The sequence below is a fragment of the Perissodus microlepis genome, chromosome 3 (genome assembly GCF_051167445.1).
Source record: "Perissodus microlepis isolate ML-2025 ecotype Zambia chromosome 3, ASM5116744v1, whole genome shotgun sequence".
Classification (NCBI taxonomy): Eukaryota; Metazoa; Chordata; class Actinopteri; order Cichliformes; family Cichlidae; genus Perissodus; species Perissodus microlepis.
In genome coordinates, this window is record NC_140463.1 from 24149616 (window position 1) to 24171081 (window position 21466).

Sequence of the window (21466 nt, forward strand, 5' to 3'; positions counted from 1 at the left end):
ACAAGAACACACCGTTATTTTTAACAACAGAAAGTTTACACTGAAGTTTAATAGATGATTCTAAGTAACCGTAGCTGTATGTTGATGAGCACATCCTGGCCAGATACATTCATTAAGGTCTTTGGTGAAAGCACTTTTCTGTAGCAACAGCGAGAAGATTACAGTGCTTACTTGTGATTGGTTTACAAAACTCTCCATTAGAAGGACGGGAATATCATCGAATTTTATGTGAAGGATAACATGAAGATGTAATGAAGGGATTTTAGAGTTTAGACTGGGCAGGTAGGGATAGATATAGATAGAATGACGTGGTGTGGCTTGACATTGGGTGATTTTAAGTAAACAATGTGACTGGATCTGTAGATCAGTATTGGTGTACTGGTATTGTGATTGCAATAAACACGTCTATTTAAGAAATTGGATGCATTCCACTTTGCAATAAGTGAAATTCACCACGGACCATGATGGACCTTTTGTGCATTTCCACAAAAGGTATTTAATGTATTTATTTAATCAGCAACACTGCTCTTACCATCTTAATTCCCATAGAAGCAGTAATAGTTTATTAACAGCAGCTTACTTGCAAATTTTAAGTAAGCTCAACAAATAGGGTATCTTGCTATTGCAAATGTACCGTTTCTCTATTTTCTATGGAGAGTAAACAGGAACCTTAATATGCAATAAACAATATAGAGAAAAACACAAGATAGAGAGGACTGGAGAGAAGAAGTTGAAGCTGAAGTTTTGTTTTTTTGCCATACTGTAAAAAGAGTTTAAAAAACAAACCAGTATAATAATTATTTTTGGTTGGTTTGCAATATTGGGGGTGTCTGTGCTGCAGAGCAAGGAGTTAGAAACTGGCCGTGACAGAGGCTTACTTGCGATTGGTTCACAGAACTCTCCACCAGGAGGAAGCCCTTTGATGCATTCACAGGTGTGCGAGGTGACATTACTGCATGCACCGTAAAGGCCACACTTCTCACATGACCAGGCAAACTGGTCCTCACATTGACACTGCAGTCCTCCAGTGGAGTTTGGATAGCACCCTGATAAGGACATTTAAGACAATCACCAAACACAGCTCATAAATCATGCACCAGAGTATGAACACATTTAAATGTGACTGAGCACAAAATTCTTACATGTGGTGAAGTTCAAGCCTTCTAGTATTAAAGACCCAGTGATGTTTTGGGGAAAGGACACATTTCTCACATAGCCTCTGAATAGATCAATGAAATTTGGGGGCAGACTGGATGTTGGGAAGAGCAAGTTCAAGTCTATATTAAACTCCACTGGCTCTGTAGAGGAGACAAGAAGAAAATAGTCACAAAACTGTTTCACAATTATGAGAAACAACATTTACATAAATTGTTTATGAACAAACACCCCATTTATCTAACATGTTTCTACTTCTTTTGAGACGTACAGGACCAGAAGAAGTACAGAAGTGAAGGGCCACACCTCTTAAATTTTTAATTTAGATTTTTTTCAGCTCCATTGTGACAGGTGTAAAAAAGAGCACCTAGCTATGCAGTCCACCTTTTTCAAACATTTATGAAAGGATGGATCATTCTAAAGAGCTCACTAACTCAATAACTACAGTGGTCCAAACCTCCTCTGGCATGAGCTTAAAGACATGAGTGTCTTTGGCTGGGCAGCTGCAGCTGCTCCAATCGAACATAAATTTGTTAATTTTAAAAAACAACATTGATTTTGATGCAAATGTTTATTATAATGATGAATAATATTCTAAATGTTATTCAAGAAGAAATGCAATAGTATTTGCATATTGCATTTAAATAGTAGTAGCATTTATATAAATCTTGTTGAAAATGTAAATTATTTAAAAACATTAACTCATCGGTTTCAATTGACCTAGTAAACCTAGTCAGATTACTAAAGAAAGTATAACCCTTATTAACAAAATGGTTTTTCCAAATGCTCATTTTTCAATAACAAGTGGATTGCTTTTGAGTGATGGAAGTTATCATATTCCTGTTTTTTGGATTATACATAATTCAGATGTCAAGTGTTCATTTAATGTGAGTGAACCACCTTAAAAATGAGTCAGCCTAAGAACACAAGAAAGAATTATGGCATTGAAGACTGATCAAATAAATGAAATTTAGGATGATGTATCCATATTGATGACCCACGTCAAGCATACAATGTATAATTAGGAAATGCTGGTTGAAAGAAAAAAAAATTTTAAACTATTTTTTAAAATAGTGAGAATGTCAGAGTATTGAATATTAAAAAGTCTTGAAGATATCAAAAAATCTTTTGTAAGAATAAGTACAAAGTGGACAGCTCAGATTTACTTGCTTTTAGTGTCCGGCCATAGATACTCAGGGATAGCAGAATGGTAAACTGAATATGTAATGGCGACAGCCAAAACAGCTTTGAATTTTTTGTTCCATAACCCTCAGGATCATTTAAGAAATTTCAAATGACTGTCTTACTACGGCCCACCTCAGCACCGATGGTGTGCTGTGAGAGATCCTGCTTATGCAGTTAAACAACCCGACTACGTTAAAAAAAGAAACCTTTTTTGTCTTTGGCCATCGGAATTACAGTGTGACTACCTGACAGAAAATGACAATGAATCCAGCAGTAAAACAGCCCGTTTCAGTTTTTTTCAATAAATTGCATGCTCAAAAAATGATTTATCTCATTCCTATAAAGGAGTTCGAGTCTCCGGAGGGAAAATCCTGGGGTTCGAGTCCTCAGGCCTGTGTTTTTGTTTCTGTCCAGCGACCGCTCACTGTTTGTGTCCAGGCTTTATTAAATGAAAACGTCCACAACACTCCCATTCTGTCTTGTTGCATTTTGAAGCTCCACTTGGAACCTTGTTAATATCCATCCATGCAAAATATGATTTTTTGACATTTTTCAGGTGGTCTTAAACTTTTGATTGGGACTGTATATGAATATATAAAGTATTAACAGAGATTACATTTATTAACAAAATCACATAAATAGGGTGTAATTGCAGATCATTTAAATACGGATGTAGTTACAGCAACAGTCATGCAGTTTTTCAGAATTTAAAGTGCAAGTGATGATCAGGAGCTCTCACAAAAACATTTATGCTTCACATTTCATACGTCATACCATATGTTGTAGTAGGCATTGTTGTTACTGGTGTTGTGACTGTGACAACAGAAAAAAACAGCAGTTCAGATTTCAGCACACTTTTCTTATATTTCAAATTTCTCTTTTCTAAATGCAGCCATATAAATAGCTGTGTTGGTACAACAAAAGTGATTCACGTTTTAGATTTTACAGTGCAAGTGATAATCTGGAGCTCACATACAAACATTCATTCTTCACTTTACATTTCAAACACCATACCGTTTGCTGCTGTAGTTTCTGGTGTTGATGGTGTTATGGCTATAAAACAGGAAAAAAGCAGCAGTTTAGATTTCAGCATACTTTTTTGTGTTGTAGATTAATATTTTTAAATGCAGCCACAGAATCTAATTTAAATTATCCTTGCAACGTACATATTATGTCTTTAATATCAAGTGTTTGCTTTAAGGACAGGAAACAGAACACAACAAGTGCTGTGGTTATATATTATCACCATATAAGCTTTGGTGATAAAAGGTAGTTCTATTTATATTTGACTATATAAATTATTAACAATTAGTGTTAATTAATTTATAATAATGTATAATTATAAGTAATTATTTATAATAAATAATTTGTGTTAATTAATTATTAACACAAATGACATTGTTGAAAGACTTTAGGTTAGTAAATACAGTGACTACAAATTTTGTAATGATATTTACTGCAAAACAATACTTTAAAGAAGGAACAAGGAAAGCAAGAATTGTTCACATACCAGGAGTTGTTGTTGGACATGGAGAAATATCTGTGGAGGAAATTCAGGGTTTTAAAATGTTTATTTTTTAGTATATGACAAAAATGATTAACAGCAAAGAAGACTACAAATCAAAAATGAAAAACAGAGAAAAAAGGAAAAAAGATCAAGAACGCGCCCTTATTTCTAACAGAAAGTTTACACTGAAGCCTATGTTTGATAGATGATCCTTGGTAACCATATATGTTGATGAACACCTGCTGGTCAGATACATTCATTAAGGTCTTTGGTGAAAGCACTTTTCTGTAGCAACAGTTAGATTTCAGTGCTTACTTGTGATTGGTTTACGAAACTCTCCATTAGAAGGACGGAAATATCATCGAATTTTATGTAAAGAATAACATAAAAATGTAATGAAGGGATTTTAGAGTTTAAACTGGGCGAGTAGGGATAGATATCGAAAGAATGATATGGTGTGGCTTGACATTGGATGATTTTAAGTAAACAATGTGACTGGAAGTGTACATCTGTATTGGTGTATTTGTAGGTTGTATTCCTTTGAGACCTACTTTTAGGCCACTAAAACTGACCCAGTTAATTAAACTAATGCACCAATCTCAGGGGGAGCTTCCATTAACAAGTGTGGCTGACAGGACTCAACCTGCAAGGCTACTCAGTTTAAAATGTTTGAATGGGTCATTCTGAAAAGCTCATGAATTCTAGAAAGGGTGGTATTGTGATCGTAATAAACAAGTCTACTTAAGAAATTGTATCTCTTCTCTATGTTTCATGATATCTGGGAGTGGTAATATCACAAAGTGGATGCATTCAGCTACAAGTAGTTTATTTGTGATCAGGTCACAGAACTCTCCGGTGAGAGGAAGCCCTTTTATGTACCTGCAGGTTTGTGAGGAGACATTATTGCAGAGTGCAGGATTTTTAAAAGGAGAATGGGAGGCAGGATCTTCAGTTTTCAGACTCCTCCTCAGTGGAAGCATAAAACCAGCTCCAAGATTGGATTTGGGAGGCACTCTCTCTCTAACTTTAAAATATTCCTTTTTGACAGTTAGGAATAGTTGTTTTGAAATGGCCTTAGAATATTTTAAATTGGATGGGAATAATCAGGAACACTATTAATTAAGTTTGGTTAAGAAGTTTATTAAATTAAATTTGTACGAGATAAATTCATTAAAGTGTTAGTTAATTCTTTCTTGTTGCCAGTCTGGAATTGTTTGTGGTGGAAGGTTTGGAGATACTCCTTAAAAACAAGAAAGTAAAGCCATCCCACAGGCCCGTGTACACCCTCAGAAACAACCCTTTTGTCCGTCCCATCATGGCTATGTGGCCATGGTGAGAATTAAGTCAACACAAGGCGTTTAGCAGTATTGCTGAAGAGAAATGGGAGTCAATGGAGTTATTTTGTTCAGGTGTCATGAAATTTTAAGTAAGCTCAACAAATATAAGCAAACACAAATTTTGTCTGTGCAGTTTGGATCATAGGGTATCTTGCTATTGCAAATGTACCGTTTCTCTATTTTCTATGGAGAGTAAACAGGAACCTTAATATGCAATAAACAATATAGAGAAAAACACAAGATAGAGAGGACTGGAGAGAAGAAGTTGAAGCTGAAGTTTTGTTTTTTTGCCATACTGTAAAAAGAGTTTAAAAAACAAACCAGTATAATAATTATTTTTGGTTGGTTTGCAATATTGGGGGTGTCTGTGCTGCAGAGCAAGAAGTTAGAAACTGGCCGTGACAGAGGCTTACTTGCGATTGGTTCACAGAACTCTCCACCAGGAGGAAGCCCTTTGATGCATTCACAGGTGTGCGAGGTGACATTACTGCATGCACCGTAAAGGCCACACTTCTCACATGACCAGGCAAACTGGTCCTCACATTGACACTGCAGTCCTCCAGTGGAGTTTGGATAGCACCCTGATAAAGACATTTAAGACAATCACCAAACACAGCTCATAAATCATGCACCAGAGTATGAACACATTTAAATGTGACTGAGCACAAAATTCTTACATGTGGTGAAGTTCAAGCCTTCTAGTATTAAAGACCCAGTGATGTTTTGGGGAAAGGACACATTTCTCACATAGCCTCTGAATAGATCAATGAAATTTGGGGGCAGACTGGATGTTGGGAAGAGCAAGTTCAAGTCTATATTAAACTCCACTGGCTCTGTAGAGGAGACAAGAAGAAAATAGTCACAAAACTGTTTCACAATTATGAGAAACAACATTTACATAAATTGTTTATGAACAAACACCCCATTTATCTAACATGTTTCTACTTCTTTTGAGACGTACAGGACCAGAAGAAGTACAGAAGTGAAGGGCCACACCTCTTAAATTTTTAATTTAGATTTTTTTCAGCTCCATTGTGACAGGTGTAAAAAAGAGCACCTAGCTATGCAGTCCACCTTTTTCAAACATTTATGAAAGGATGGATCATTCTAAAGAGCTCACTAACTCAATAACTACAGTGGTCCAAACCTCCTCTGGCATGAGCTTAAAGACATGAGTGTCTTTGGCTGGGCAGCTGCAGCTGCTCCAATCGAACATAAATTTGTTAATTTTAAAAAACAACATTGATTTTGATGCAAATGTTTATTATAATGATGAATAATATTCTAAATGTTATTCAAGAAGAAATGCAATAGTATTTGCATATTGCATTTAAATAGTAGTAGCATTTATATAAATCTTGTTGAAAATGTAAATTATTTAAAAACATTAACTCATCGGTTTCAATTGACCTAGTAAACCTAGTCAGATTACTAAAGAAAGTATAACCCTTATTAACAAAATGGTTTTTCCAAATGCTCATTTTTCAATAACAAGTGGATTGCTTTTGAGTGATGGAAGTTATCATATTCCTGTTTTTTGGATTATACATAATTCAGATGTCAAGTGTTCATTTAATGTGAGTGAACCACCTTAAAAATGAGTCAGCCTAAGAACACAAGAAAGAATTATGGCATTGAAGACTGATCAAATAAATGAAATTTAGGATGATGTATCCATATTGATGACCCACGTCAAGCATACAATGTATAATTAGGAAATGCTGGTTGAAAGAAAAAAAAATTTTAAACTATTTTTTAAAATAGTGAGAATGTCAGAGTATTGAATATTAAAAAGTCTTGAAGATATCAAAAAATCTTTTGTAAGAATAAGTACAAAGTGGACAGCTCAGATTTACTTGCTTTTAGTGTCCGGCCATAGATACTCAGGGATAGCAGAATGGTAAACTGAATATGTAATGGCGACAGCCAAAACAGCTTTGAATTTTTTGTTCCATAACCCTCAGGATCATTTAAGAAATTTCAAATGACTGTCTTACTACGGCCCACCTCAGCACCGATGGTGTGCTGTGAGAGATCCTGCTTATGCAGTTAAACAACCCGACTACGTTAAAAAAAGAAACCTTTTTTGTCTTTGGCCATCGGAATTACAGTGTGACTACCTGACAGAAAATGACAATGAATCCAGCAGTAAAACAGCCCGTTTCAGTTTTTTTCAATAAATTGCATGCTCAAAAAATGATTTATCTCATTCCTATAAAGGAGTTTGAGTCTCCGGAGGGAAAATCCTGGGGTTCGAGTCCTCAGGCCTGTGTTTTTGTTTCTGTCCAGCGACCGCTCACTGTTTGTGTCCAGGCTTTATTAAATGAAAACGTCCACAACACTCCCATTCTGTCTTGTTGCATTTTGAAGCTCCACTTGGAACCTTGTTAATATCCATCCATGCAAAATATGATTTTTTGACATTTTTCAGGTGGTCTTAAACTTTTGATTGGGACTGTATATGAATATATAAAGTATTAACAGAGATTACATTTATTAACAAAATCACATAAATAGGGTGTAATTGCAGATCATTTAAATACGGATGTAGTTACAGCAACAGTCATGCAGTTTTTCAGAATTTAAAGTGCAAGTGATGATCAGGAGCTCTCACAAAAACATTTATGCTTCACATTTCATACGTCATACCATATGTTGTAGTAGGCATTGTTGTTACTGGTGTTGTGACTGTGACAACAGAAAAAAACAGCAGTTCAGATTTCAGCACACTTTTCTTATATTTCAAATTTCTCTTTTCTAAATGCAGCCATATAAATAGCTGTGTTGGTACAACAAAAGTGATTCACGTTTTAGATTTTACAGTGCAAGTGATAATCTGGAGCTCACATACAAACATTCATTCTTCACTTTACATTTCAAACACCATACCGTTTGCTGCTGTAGTTTCTGGTGTTGATGGTGTTATGGCTATAAAACAGGAAAAAAGCAGCAGTTTAGATTTCAGCATACTTTTTTGTGTTGTAGATTAATATTTTTAAATGCAGCCACAGAATCTAATTTAAATTATCCTTGCAACGTACATATTATGTCTTTAATATCAAGTGTTTGCTTTAAGGACAGGAAACAGAACACAACAAGTGCTGTGGTTATATATTATCACCATATAAGCTTTGGTGATAAAAGGTAGTTCTATTTATATTTGACTATATAAATTATTAACAATTAGTGTTAATTAATTTATAATAATGTATAATTATAAGTAATTATTTATAATAAATAATTTGTGTTAATTAATTATTAACACAAATGACATTGTTGAAAGACTTTAGGTTAGTAAATACAGTGACTACAAATTTTGTAATGATATTTACTGCAAAACAATACTTTAAAGAAGGAACAAGGAAAGCAAGAATTGTTCACATACCAGGAGTTGTTGTTGGACATGGAGAAATATCTGTGGAGGAAATTCAGGGTTTTAAAATGTTTATTTTTTAGTATATGACAAAAATGATTAACAGCAAAGAAGACTACAAATCAAAAATGAAAAACAGAGAAAAAAGGAAAAAAGATCAAGAACGCGCCCTTATTTCTAACAGAAAGTTTACACTGAAGCCTATGTTTGATAGATGATCCTTGGTAACCATATATGTTGATGAACACCTGCTGGTCAGATACATTCATTAAGGTCTTTGGTGAAAGCACTTTTCTGTAGCAACAGCTAGATTTCAGTGCTTACTTGTGATTGGTTTACGAAACTCTCCATTAGAAGGACGGAAATATCATCGAATTTTATGTAAAGAATAACATAAAAATGTAATGAAGGGATTTTAGAGTTTAGACTGGGCAGGTAGGGATAGATATCGAAAGAATGATATGGTGTGGCTTGACATTGGATGATTTTAAGTAAACAATGTGACTGGATGTGTACATCTGTATTGGTGTATTTGTAGGTTGTATTCCTTTGAGACCTACTTTTAGGCCACTAAAACTGACCCAGTTAATTAAACTAATGCACCAATCTCAGGGGGAGCTTCCATTAACAAGTGTGGCTGACGGGACTCAACCTGCAAGGCTACTCAGTTTAAAATGTTTGAATGGGTCATTCTGAAAAGCTCATGAATTCTAGAAAGGGTGGTATTGTGATCGTAATAAACAAGTCTACTTAAGAAATTGTATCTCTTCTCTATGTTTCATGATATCTGGGAGTGGTAATATCACAAAGTGGATGCATTCAGCTACAAGTAGTTTATTTGTGATCAGGTCACAGAACTCTCCGGTGAGAGGAAGCCCTTTTATGTACCTGCAGGTTTGTGAGGAGACATTATTGCAGAGTGCAGGATTTTTAAAAGGAGAATGGGAGGCAGGATCTTCAGTTTTCAGACTCCTCCTCAGTGGAAGCATAAAACCAGCTCCAAGATTGGATTTGGGAGGCACTCTCTCTCTAACTTTAAAATATTCCTTTTTGACAGTTAGGAATAGTTGTTTTGAAATGGCCTTAGAATATTTTAAATTGGATGGGAATAATCAGGAACACTATTAATTAAGTTTGGTTAAGAAGTTTATTAAATTAAATTTGTACGAGATAAATTCATTAAAGTGTTAGTTAATTCTTTCTTGTTGCCAGTCTGGAATTGTTTGTGGTGGAAGGTTTGGAGATACTCCTTAAAAACAAGAAAGTAAAGCCATCCCACAGGCCCGTGTACACCCTCAGAAACAACCCTTTTGTCCGTCCCATCATGGCTATGTGGCCATGGTGAGAATTAAGTCAACACAAGGCGTTTAGCAGTATTGCTGAAGAGAAATGGGAGTCAATGGAGTTATTTTGTTCAGGTGTCATGAAATTTTAAGTAAGCTCAACAAATATAAGCAAACACAAATTTTGTCTGTGCAGTTTGGATCATAGGGTATCTTGCTATTGCAAATGTACCGTTTCTCTATTTTCTATGGAGAGTAAACAGGAACCTTAATATGCAATAAACAATATAGAGAAAAACACAAGATAGAGAGGACTGGAGAGAAGAAGTTGAAGCTGAAGTTTTGTTTTTTTGCCATACTGTAAAAAGAGTTTAAAAAACAAACCAGTATAATAATTATTTTTGGTTGGTTTGCAATATTGGGGGTGTCTGTGCTGCAGAGCAAGGAGTTAGAAACTGGCCGTGACAGAGGCTTACTTGCGATTGGTTCACAGAACTCTCCACCAGGAGGAAGCCCTTTGATGCATTCACAGGTGTGCGAGGTGACATTACTGCATGCACCGTAAAGGCCACACTTCTCACATGACCAGGCAAACTGGTCCTCACATTGACACTGCAGTCCTCCAGTGGAGTTTGGATAGCACCCTGATAAAGACATTTAAGACAATCACCAAAAACAGCTCATAAATCATGCACCAGAGTATGAACACATTTAAATGTGACTGAGCACAAAATTCTTACATGTGGTGAAGTTCAAGCCTTCTAGTATTAAAGACCCAGTGATGTTTTGGGGAAAGGACACATTTCTCACATAGCCTCTGAATAGATCAATGAAATTTGGGGGCAGACTGGATATTGGGAAGAGCAAGTTCAAGTCTATATTAAACTCAACTGGCTCTGTAGAGGAGACAAGAAGAAAATAGTCACAAAACTGTTTCACAATTATGAGAAACAACATTTACATAAATTGTTTATGAACAAACACCCCATCTAACATGTTTCTACTTCTTTTGAGACGTACAGGACCAGAAGAAGTACAGAAGTGAAGGGCCACACCTCTTAATTTTTTATTTTAGATTTTTTCAGCTCCATTGTGACAGGTGTAAAAAAGAGCACCTAGCCATGCAGTCCACCTTTTTCCAAACATTTATGAAAGAATGGATCATTCTAAAGAGCTCACTAAGGGTACGTCCACACTCGCCCGGACAGATTTGAAAACGGTGTTTTCATCTGAAAATGCTCCCCATCCACACTAGCGTTTTCAGTCGTTTTCACAGAGTTGTGCGTCCACATTGAAACGGCCGAAAACGCTTACGTTCCGAATCGCAAGACGATTCGACCTCCCTCATTTCTGTCTGCTGTTTATTTACTTTCTGGCTCTTTGAAACGTTGCGGCAAAATGTCGAGGAAAAGCACCGAGTTTTTTAAATGGACTAACAATGAGGTGGAGTTGTTGCTGCAAGTAACACAAAAGTACAAAGTTGCAAAAGCAAGTGAGAATTAAAGAATTTGAAGAAAAGCTATCTGAAGCATGTACAAACTCATGTCAATCTTTAATAGGGCTGTCAAAATTGAGAGCAAACAAAACAACTGCTGTATAATGCGCTCCGGTATCTTAGTTTAATTGGTCACTTGACTGCATCACACGACTAAAATGTGTCATCGTTTTCGCTGTCCACACTGCGACGTGAAAGCACTGTTTTCAAATGCATGCGTTTTCGAGAGCATTTTCAAAACGCTGTTTTCCTTGAGCGAAAACGCTGTCTCACTGTGGACGGGAGGCCAAAACGGAGAGAAAACTATGTGTTTTTAAACGAAAACGCATTAGTGTGGACCTAGCCTAACTCAATAACTACAGTGGTCCAAACCTCCTCTGGCATGAGCTTAAAGACATGAGTATTTAGTTAGTTAATTTTGACAACAACATTGACTTTGATGCAAATTTTTATTATTATGATAAAAGCAATTCTCAATGATATTCAAGAAGAAATTTAGTAGTATAAATTTGGATGGTATTTACATACTGCATAGTAGAAGCATATAAATCTTGTTGAGATTGGAAATTATTTAAAAACATTAAATCATCGGTTTCAATTGACCTAGTAAACCTAGTCAGATTACCAAAGAAAGTATAACCCTTATTAACAAAATGGTTTTTCCAAATGCTCATTTTTCAATAACAAGTGGATTGCTTTTGAGTGATGGAAGTTATCAACTTCCTGTTTTTTGGATTATACATAATTCAGATGTTAAATGTTCATTTAATGTGTGAGTAAACCACCTTGAAAATGCTGGTTGAAAGAAAAAAAAGTTTTACAAAATACAATGAATAAAGTTTCGCAAAAGGCAAGTAAAAACACTAACTTTATAAGAAGTTTTTACATAAGTAAAATATAAATTAAAAGTAAAATTAGTAACTATATTGAAGTTGCAGATGAAGTCATATAATAATAAATAACAACAAGAATGTAAAAGAAGCAGTGGGAATTGCTATAATTAATAATATTATTTAGAATAATTGTTACAATTATCCATTTAAGTTATTTTTAAAATAGTGATAATGTCAGAATTGAAAATATTAAAAATTCTTGAAGATATCAATAAATATTTTGTAAGAATAAGTTGGCTAGTTGGCTACTACAATTGTTGGCTACTACAATTGTTTCCTCGTGTTTTTCCACTCCCCTTCATTACCCCTAGTGTATATTTAGTCTGTGTGTTTCCGTTCACTCATGGTCAGGTCATCTGTTATGCTCACCATTGTTGCCATCAGCCCAAATAAAGGCTCATTTTTTGTTGAAAACCACAGTATCACTCTCAGCGTCTGCTTCTCGGTCCTGAACTCTAAAACATTGGCGTTCCCCGCCATGACATCATGCGCTGACGCGATATGGATGCTCAGCGGATGCTCAGCGGATGCTTTTTCTTAGATAGGTCTCGCTCACCTCATATGGGCTTGTGGAGTTTCGTGTCTGGCACCTCGGATATGCAGACGAAGTTGAGGATATTAAGTGACATGGAGGCGATTCTCCGCAGTAGTCTGGGGCTGTTGTGGATCCCTTCAGCTTCGGAGCTGGGCCAGGCCAAGGAGAAGTTCCAAGCCGGGAGTTGTCCAATCCCTCCGCGACGCCGCAGCAGCGGCAGCCAGTGGTCTCCGCTAGAGGTCTCCGCGCCTGCTGGTCCTGCTACGCTGTCACCCGCAAGTCCATCATTCACAGCTCCCTCGCCATCGCCTGCAGTCCCACAATTCACAGATCCCTCGTCTTCACCTAAAGCCCGGCCCTTCACAGATCCCTCACCGTCATCTGCAGCCCCACCATTCACGGCTCCCTTGTCATCATCTGCTGCTCCATCATTCGCGGTTCCCATGCTGCCGTCATACCCAGCGTGCTGGTGCCTGCCAAGTCACCGGAGGATTCTTGGTCATGTTTACACAAGCACCTTCCCTACATTGCATGTGGTCGGTTTCCAGAACTACCTAAGAATGGACATTTGTGCTGCCCATCTCTGTTTTATGGCCGCCGCGGCTTTCTGCATGGTCAGACTGCAGAACTCTGTAGGGACTGTTCCTGATCTCCAATGTTTTGTTTTGTTGTTTTGCTTATTATCAATAAGCAAGTATCTTCTATTGATGATGGCCAGAGGGGTCGAAGGGGCCTCGCTTCTGTCAGTCTGCCCCAGGGCAGCTGTGGCTACAACTGTAGCTTGCCTCCACCGCTGTGTGAATGTGAGAGTGAATGAATAGTGGAATTGTAAAGCGCTTTGAGGGTCTCGAAAAGCACTATATAAATGCAATCCATTATTATTATTACTACAGACACAATAAAATAAGCAGCTTATTTCTGCGTATATCTACAATCTAATTTGTTCAGTCACAACACCTAGTTCATGATATCAGGTCATGGTTAAAACCTAGATCGAATGCTTAATGGTCTTGTAGAGTTGATGTTTTTCAAGAATTGCTACCTGCTGTGGTCAAAAAGAGCTAATTGTTGAGTTGATCCAGATCCATTGAAAATGAAAGCTGCAAGCAGCGTTAAGAGGGCCCTTGCACCCCAGTGCATCGAGTCATGCCCAACACCTACACCCAAGCACGTCTGATGTCACATTGATGGAAGTTATGCATAATACCACGAGCTGAATTTCATCTCGTTCAATGATGATTATAGTCGTCCCACTAGGTGGCGCTCTAACCATTACTGACAAATGGCATATCAAAAATTTGCGAGCTTGACTCTTGACTCATGCCTGCCACATTTAGGAAAGATTGGACATTGTGTTTTTGAGTGATAGCAGATTACTGCTTTTTGGCAATTTATTGAAATTCCACGTTCCGCCATGACCACCCGGTTTCGGCAAACATAAAAAGCTTTGCAATTTAACGTCACAAAGGTCTTTAGATTCCATGCACCGGAGATCATGTCAATATGATGAAATCCCTAGGAGGAGTTTGTCAAAGTACGAGGCCACTTACATTTTAAAATGGCTGACTTCCTGTTGGATTTGGGATATTGCTCCAAGAGACTTTTTTGTACATTGTGATATCTTACGTAAGCTTACCAAGTATCAGACTCATAAATGAAACATAGGGCAGGGGCTGGATGTTTGAAATTTTGTAGGGGTGGCTGTGGAGCCATTTTGCAATATTCCATGAAAACAGTCGCATAACAAGAAAGCCTACCTCACATTGAGGTGTGTGCAAAGTTTGAGCTTTCCAAACCCCTCAAAAGCTACTTCCTGTTTCATGGTGACTCACCTTGCCACCAGGTTACGCCATTCAATTTAAACTCACAATTTTCTCACTGAAGCATCATGACGGACTGATGTTTATTCTCACTGCTTTTCAGGTTGATCTGATCAACCTGTCAGGAGAAGTATATCAAAGTGTAAGACATGATATTTCCCTTTCCCACTAGGTGGCACTCGTACTATTCCTGACAATGGGTATATCAGTCTGTTCAGGACGGATACGTCATCATGTCTGTAAAGTTTGGTAGTGATTGACTACCAGACTGGATTTCTTTGAGTTATAGCAATTTCGTTCTTCACAGCGAAACATCAATGTTCAACATTCTGCTGGGATCACACCCTTCTGCGAAAACTCAGTTTTCAATGTATTGCCAAGACCAACTCCTTAAAGCTTTCCTGGATGAATTTGAGGCTACGTGGGTCACCCACCTCGATACTGTACTCCAAAGAGTAAAACATGACATTTCCTGTTCCCACTAGGTGGCATTGTCACTGTTGTAAAATATATCAGTTGAAATGTGTTCAGGGGCAGAGCCTTATCATATGTTCAGAAGTTTGGTCCAGATCGGACGATTTATATGGGAAAGAGAGGAAATAACATTTTCATGGCGAATGATCAAAATACGCCGTGGCGCCACGGCCACACCCTAGAGCGAAAACTCAAAAGCTCCGCAATTTAATATGGCCCAGGTGTGTAGTTGAGACTGACCAAATATGAAGCTGATCCAATCAAATTCCTATGAGGAGTTTGCAAAAGTACAAGGCCTGGAAATGGCAAAATCGGAGCCAAAATGCCACCTTCAATCCAAAATGGCGGACTTCCTGTTGGGTTTGTGTCGATGGGCCCAGTGACTTTTTTGTTTCTCTCAGCATGATACACGTGTGGGCAAAATTTCATTCATGTAGTTCAAGCTGTGTATTCATAGGACTTAATTTAACAACGTATAGGTGGCACTCCAGAGCCATTTTGCACGGCCCATGTGTACAAAGTACCATTAAAGTACAAAATTTTTCACCAGACCTGACATATGTGCAAAATTTCATGAATTTTTGAGCATGTTTAGGCCCTCAAAAGTTACTTGTTTTGGCTGAATAACAATAAGAAGAAACGGAGCAGATACAATAGGACTTTCTCAGTGCCCGGGCCCTAATGAAAGAATTGCTAAAAAAGTTTTTTTGGCTTTGCCACCAGAACATCATGACAGTGTGAATACCTGACAGAAAATGACAATGAATCTGGCAGTAAAACAGCCTGTTTCAGTTTAAGCCTTGTTTTCAATAAATTGCTGCTCAAAAAATGTTTTGTCTCACTCCCATTTCTTCTTGTTGCATGCTGAAGCTCCACTTGGAATCTTGTTAAGATCCATCCATGCAAAATATGATTTTTTAAACTGTTGATTGGGACACTATATGAATATATAAATCATTAACAGAGACAGCATTGATGAAATTGATTAACAAAATCACAAAAATAGGCTGTAATTCCAGATCATTTAAACAGTTGTGTAGTTACAAGAACAGTGATGCAGTTTTTCAGATTTTAAATTTCAAGTGATGATCAGGAGCTCACACAAAAACATTTATACATTACTTTTCATACATCATACAATGTTGTAGTAGGTATTGTTGTTACTGGTGTTGGGACCAGTGATGGGAATAACGGCGTTACTAGTAATGGCATTACTTGTAACGGCATTAATTTTTTCAGTAACGAGTAATCTAACTAATTACTATTTCCATCGTTACAAAGCAGTTACTGCTACTAACAAGAAAATGTGGTGCGGTCGCGTTGCTATTTTTCAACAAACAGATGGGTGAAGCTGTCTTCAGCTTACCACATCTTATATCGGTTGCACGGAAGTAGCTGTCTACGTAAGTAATCTACGTGCTACAGCTTTAAGCAGTTGCGCGTGTTCCCGCGGACGGCAATCACTTTCTGGCAGACAATTGCTTTTTGGCACAACACCTGAAGCAAAGGGGGCAAAACAATCACATGAGTGCTGCTGTTTGACTGAGGAAGAATAAAGTAGTCATGGTAAGCCAATCACATGACCACTTAAGATGACAAAGCAAAATGGTGATATATACCAGTTTTTAAATTGTGTTGATAGGCCACGTAAAACCAGAGTCATGATAAACAATATATACGCAGCATTTTTTCCTGAATAGCTTCGTCACGTTTACTGCCCAAGGACAGCGCTAGCAAGCACTCTCTGCTTATGAGCAAAAAATAAAAAAACTAAACAAAAAACAGACCTTTCATGTTGGTGAAAAAATGCACCATGTCGACCAATCAAAAAATGATATGGCAACATGACATTTGGTTGTTTAGGAAGAGGGGGAGGTTTTAGGAGTGACAGCGAGAGAGAAAGAGAGAGAGAGCGAGTTTTGAGATGTGAGAGATTTGTGACGTTTAGCGTGTTTGGGGTGTGTAGTTAATGTGTTGTCTTGTGTATTTAGTGTGTAGTGTTGTGGATAGGTTGGTGTTGTGTGTCAGAACAATGAGGCGACTGCTATCTCCAGGTAGAAACAGGAGTGATACACCTGCTGCTGTCAGACCTGCAGGTATCAGGCTGTGATGTTCTCTTTTATAGTGGACAGAAATTATTTTTTGGGAGTCGCACAAATATTTTGTGTGGCATCTTATTGAATGCAGGACAGCTGATTGTTATGTAAATAGCTTTAAATGGGTTTTTGTTTTTTGTTTTTTTAAAAAGGGTGAAAGTTGAATGGCTGCAAATAATTTTGTTGTTTGCAAAACTTGTGCATATGATTTTAAAATTGACAATTTATATTTGCATTTAAAGTTATGAAATATGATTCATTAAACATGTTTGTGGTTGTTACAGTAAAAAATATAACTTTTTCTACTCGGATGTTATGTTTTTTGTCTGATTTTAGATCAATTGTGTTAATACAGTATGTCAAAATGAAAACAAAACTGTAAATTCAGACACGTGAGGTTGTGCTGAAAAGGATGATACCAAACAAGGCAAAGTAAATCGTTTTTAAAGGTGAACTGTAGAGGTAAAATCAAAAGTTGTTAAAAATGTCCAATTATACCCTGGACCCCAGAGGGTTAAACATTTTTTTTAAGTAAAACAATAGTTACTTTTCAAGTAATTAATTTCTTTTAGAATCTTGTAACTCAGTTTCAATATTTCAAATTTCTCTTTTCTAATGCAGCCAAATAAATAGCTGTGTTGGTACAACAAAAGTGATTCATGTCTTAGATTTTACAGAGCAACTGATGATCTGGAGCTCACACACAGACATTCATTCTTCACTTTACATTTCAAACGCCATACCGGTTGTTGCTGTAGTTAATGTTGTTGATGGTGTTATGACTATAAAAACAGGAAAAAAGCAGCAGTTTAGATTTCAGCATACTGTTTTACATTTCAAACTAAGAACACTGAAAGTGTTGTTGTTATATATTACGGAAGTGTAGAGCTGCCACCCAGGGAAAAGAAAAATAGAGGTATATCACATTATAACGTGAAAAGTTTATTGTTCTAACAATATACTTTTCATGGTTGTACAATATACTATCACTACTATCACGTTATAACAAAAAACTTTTATGTTCATACAATATAAATATTATATTTCACGAACATGATAATTATGTATATTGTATTTGCATGATAGTATGTTGTTCAAACATGAAGAGTGTAATGTTAGAACAGTAAACTTTTCACGTTATAACGTGATATAGGCTCTATTTTTCTTTTCCCTGGGTGGCAGCTCTACACTTCCGTAAAATACAGTGACTACACATTTTTTTTGTAATGATATTTATGGAAAAACAATACTTTAAAGAAGGAACAATGACGCAAGAAGAATGTTCACATACCAGGAGTTGTTGTTGGACATGAAGAAACATCTGTAGAGGGAAATTATACTTTTAAAATGTTCATTTTCTAGTGAATGACAAAAAATAATTAACAGCAAAGAAGAAAAAACAAAAACAAATGAAAAAGAGACAAAGGAAACAAGAACACACCATTATTTCTAACTATAGAGAGTTTACAGTGAAGCATATGTTTAATAAATGATTCTAAGTAACCATAGCTATATGTTGATGAACACATGCTGGTCAGATACATTCATTAAGGTCTTTGGTGAAAGCACTTTTCTCTAGCAACAGCTAGAAGATTTCAGTGCTTACCTGTGATTGGCTCACAGAACTCTCCAGTAGAAGGAAGTCCTTTTATGCACCCACATATTGGGGAGATGGCATCACTACAGGCACCGTATACTCCACACTTGTCACATGACCAAGCAAACTGGTCCTCACACTGACACTGCAGCCCTCCAGTGGAGTTTGGATAGCACCCTTTTTAAGACAACACACACAGTTCATAAGTCATGCAGGATCAAATGAACACTATTACATATGACTGAGTACAAAAGTCAATTAAGATCAAGTCCTTACATGTGGTGAAGGTCAGGTTTTTCAGTGTGAAAGACTCAGTGATGGTTTGGGTTAGGGAGACATTTCTCACAATGTGTCTGAGTACATCACTGAAATCTGGGGCCACACTGGATGCTGGGATGTGTAATTCAAGGACTATATCAAAGTCCATTGGTGCTGTGAAGGAAAAAAGGGGAAAATTCATCACATAGACCTGTTACAATGATGGGAGATGTCATTTAATATAAGATATTGTGTTAAGCCGTGTATATGTCAGATTATCAAGGAGTTTAGATTTGTTTTCCAATAATTTACTCCAGTCAGCTCTCCTCATTCGTTACATGAGACAACCCAATATATAAATAATTAGTGGTGCAACGGATCAAAAATCTCACGGTTCGGATCGGATGAAGGTTTTAAGTCACAGATCGGATTTTCGGATCAGCAAAAAAAGAAAAAAGACAAAAGTTTAACATTTACTTATTGAAGTATTTTTTGCCTGTTAAAAACATTCAACTCAAGACTCATTCCACGCAATTATATAAAAAAATTATGGTACAATAAAGGGCAGTACAGTCTTTGTATCTACCACTCAATTCTATTCAATTCCATTTTATTTATAAAGCGCCAAATCACAACAACAGTTGCCTCAAGGCGCTTTATATTGTGAGGTAGACCCTACGTGCACGTTAGCATATGCTACTTCCGGTGCGGAAACTCCTGTGGGGAGCTTTGTTTCCGGTGTCCTATTCGCGCCCTGTTTACGGTCCAAAACAAGTTAAGCAAATGAATGAATCAAGCGGCGATTTACATTTCTATAGATGTCTTGGGCATTTACCCAATATATCTGTAAATGATGTTAATCGACTTGTCGATATTTTCCCCCGCACCTCAGAGCAAAAGAGAAAAGGGATTCAAATGTTATATTTCTCAGCTGTCCCTCGTTTATCGCGGGTGTTATGTTCTAAAAATAACCAGCGATAGGTGAAATCAAGTAGCCAATTTTATTTTTTGACGGTGCAAAACGTTTCGTGGACATCGTGGACATACAGCACTGCACTGCAGAGTCACACTGCTAGCGATCGATGCAGCGATTCTGTACTGTACAGGAGAGACGTCACGGAGGAGATCGTCTGCGGCGATCAGGACGCAGGACACAATGTGACGTAAAAATAAGCATGCAAACTTGCACTAAACAATCTGCGAAACAGCGAGGTGAAAGGTGAACCGCGTTATAGCGAGGGACCACTTTTGAAGGTAAGTCACAACATACCCTTCGTAAATACTAATGTATAGAAACCGTTACCAGCAATCGTTCATTTTTTGTGTGGCTTTTTTTCACGGTTTGTTAACATGCTGTGTAGGTGTGTACTTGACTAGCTGATATCGACATAACAGGGGAAACATCTGGTTTGACTATTCTTCACCTGTAGTTTGAATGATGAACAGTCACTATACAGAGATGTGCTTCTGAATGTGGACGATGTGTCTTCTGCTGCAGTGATGCAGTTCTGCTTGTGTTGAGTGATGTAAACAACTGATCGATCTAAACGCTTTAAACGTCAAAATTGATCATTAGATTTTTTATGACACAACAGTGGTGAGTGTTCCCACCTTCTGCTCTTTGTAACTTAACGCGATCTTTCCGTTTTCGAGTTTTGGACATGATTTTGGAGTATATCTTAGTAGCGATTGACCGCAAAGCAAAGCTACCAGAAATGTACAACCCTACATCAGGTCTGAAACCAGGAACTTAGCATTTTCTCGTGCACAGGGTCTATAATACATACATACATTATATCGCACTTCCGTTGCTCTGGAGGTCTGAACGATCTTGCCACTAAAGTGGACGCGAACGGGAAGCGTAGCGTGGCTCAAGCACGTTCATAATAGTTTAAACCCCTTGTTTTGTACAATGAAATACGGCCTCCTGTCTGCAGCTAAAAACCCCAGTAGCTTTTGTAATAGCTTTAGCCCGATCGGATTGGGCAGCAAAGGGCTGCTTAAATACCGCAAACTCCTCTGCTCCTCCACTTGGCCCGCTAGCGCTGGCCATAACTATCACTTGACAGACCCACCACACCCACCATACACATACTTTTTTTCTTCTTTTTCGAATCTTCGGATCACGTGCGTACCGAACCGTGGAGTGGGATCGGTTCCGATTACGGATCAACCGTAATCGGTTGCACCACTACAAATAATTGATTCATAAACGAACTGTAATGCTTATCTTTCGTAAGTTTTATTACTACATAATTGGTCGAACTTTATCCCTGCAATAAATAAATGAATAAATGCATAAATAACCAAGATGTTTGTCATACCAGGAGTTGTTGTTGGACATGGAGAGATACCTGTGAATGAAGATAAAAATGTAAATATTTCATTTTCTTCTCCCTGTAAAAACGGTAATTTCAGTCATAATCAGCACCAGATTTAAAACATATATTAAATATGG

General features: G+C 37.3%; 1 protein-coding gene across 1 annotated transcript in view; it reads right to left on the reverse strand.

Moving 5' to 3' along the window:
- The window catches only part of LOC146390678 (uncharacterized), a gene marked incomplete at its 5' end in the record, with an annotated part of 58937 nt that overhangs the window by 14154 nt on the left and 23317 nt on the right, over nucleotides 1-21466 (reverse strand). The window contains 17 exons of the mRNA XM_084921969.1: nucleotides 879-1046; nucleotides 1143-1298; nucleotides 3115-3153; nucleotides 3355-3393; nucleotides 3851-3880; nucleotides 5598-5765; nucleotides 5862-6017; nucleotides 7834-7872; nucleotides 8074-8112; nucleotides 8570-8599; nucleotides 10317-10484; nucleotides 10581-10736; nucleotides 17897-17935; nucleotides 18445-18474; nucleotides 18760-18927; nucleotides 19027-19182; nucleotides 21333-21362. Of these exons, the coding sequence (XP_084778095.1) occupies nucleotides 879-1046; nucleotides 1143-1298; nucleotides 3115-3153; nucleotides 3355-3393; nucleotides 3851-3880; nucleotides 5598-5765; nucleotides 5862-6017; nucleotides 7834-7872; nucleotides 8074-8112; nucleotides 8570-8599; nucleotides 10317-10484; nucleotides 10581-10736; nucleotides 17897-17935; nucleotides 18445-18474; nucleotides 18760-18927; nucleotides 19027-19182; nucleotides 21333-21362 (1611 nt within the window). The remainder of the gene's footprint in view (nucleotides 1-878; nucleotides 1047-1142; nucleotides 1299-3114; nucleotides 3154-3354; nucleotides 3394-3850; nucleotides 3881-5597; nucleotides 5766-5861; nucleotides 6018-7833; nucleotides 7873-8073; nucleotides 8113-8569; nucleotides 8600-10316; nucleotides 10485-10580; nucleotides 10737-17896; nucleotides 17936-18444; nucleotides 18475-18759; nucleotides 18928-19026; nucleotides 19183-21332; nucleotides 21363-21466) is intronic.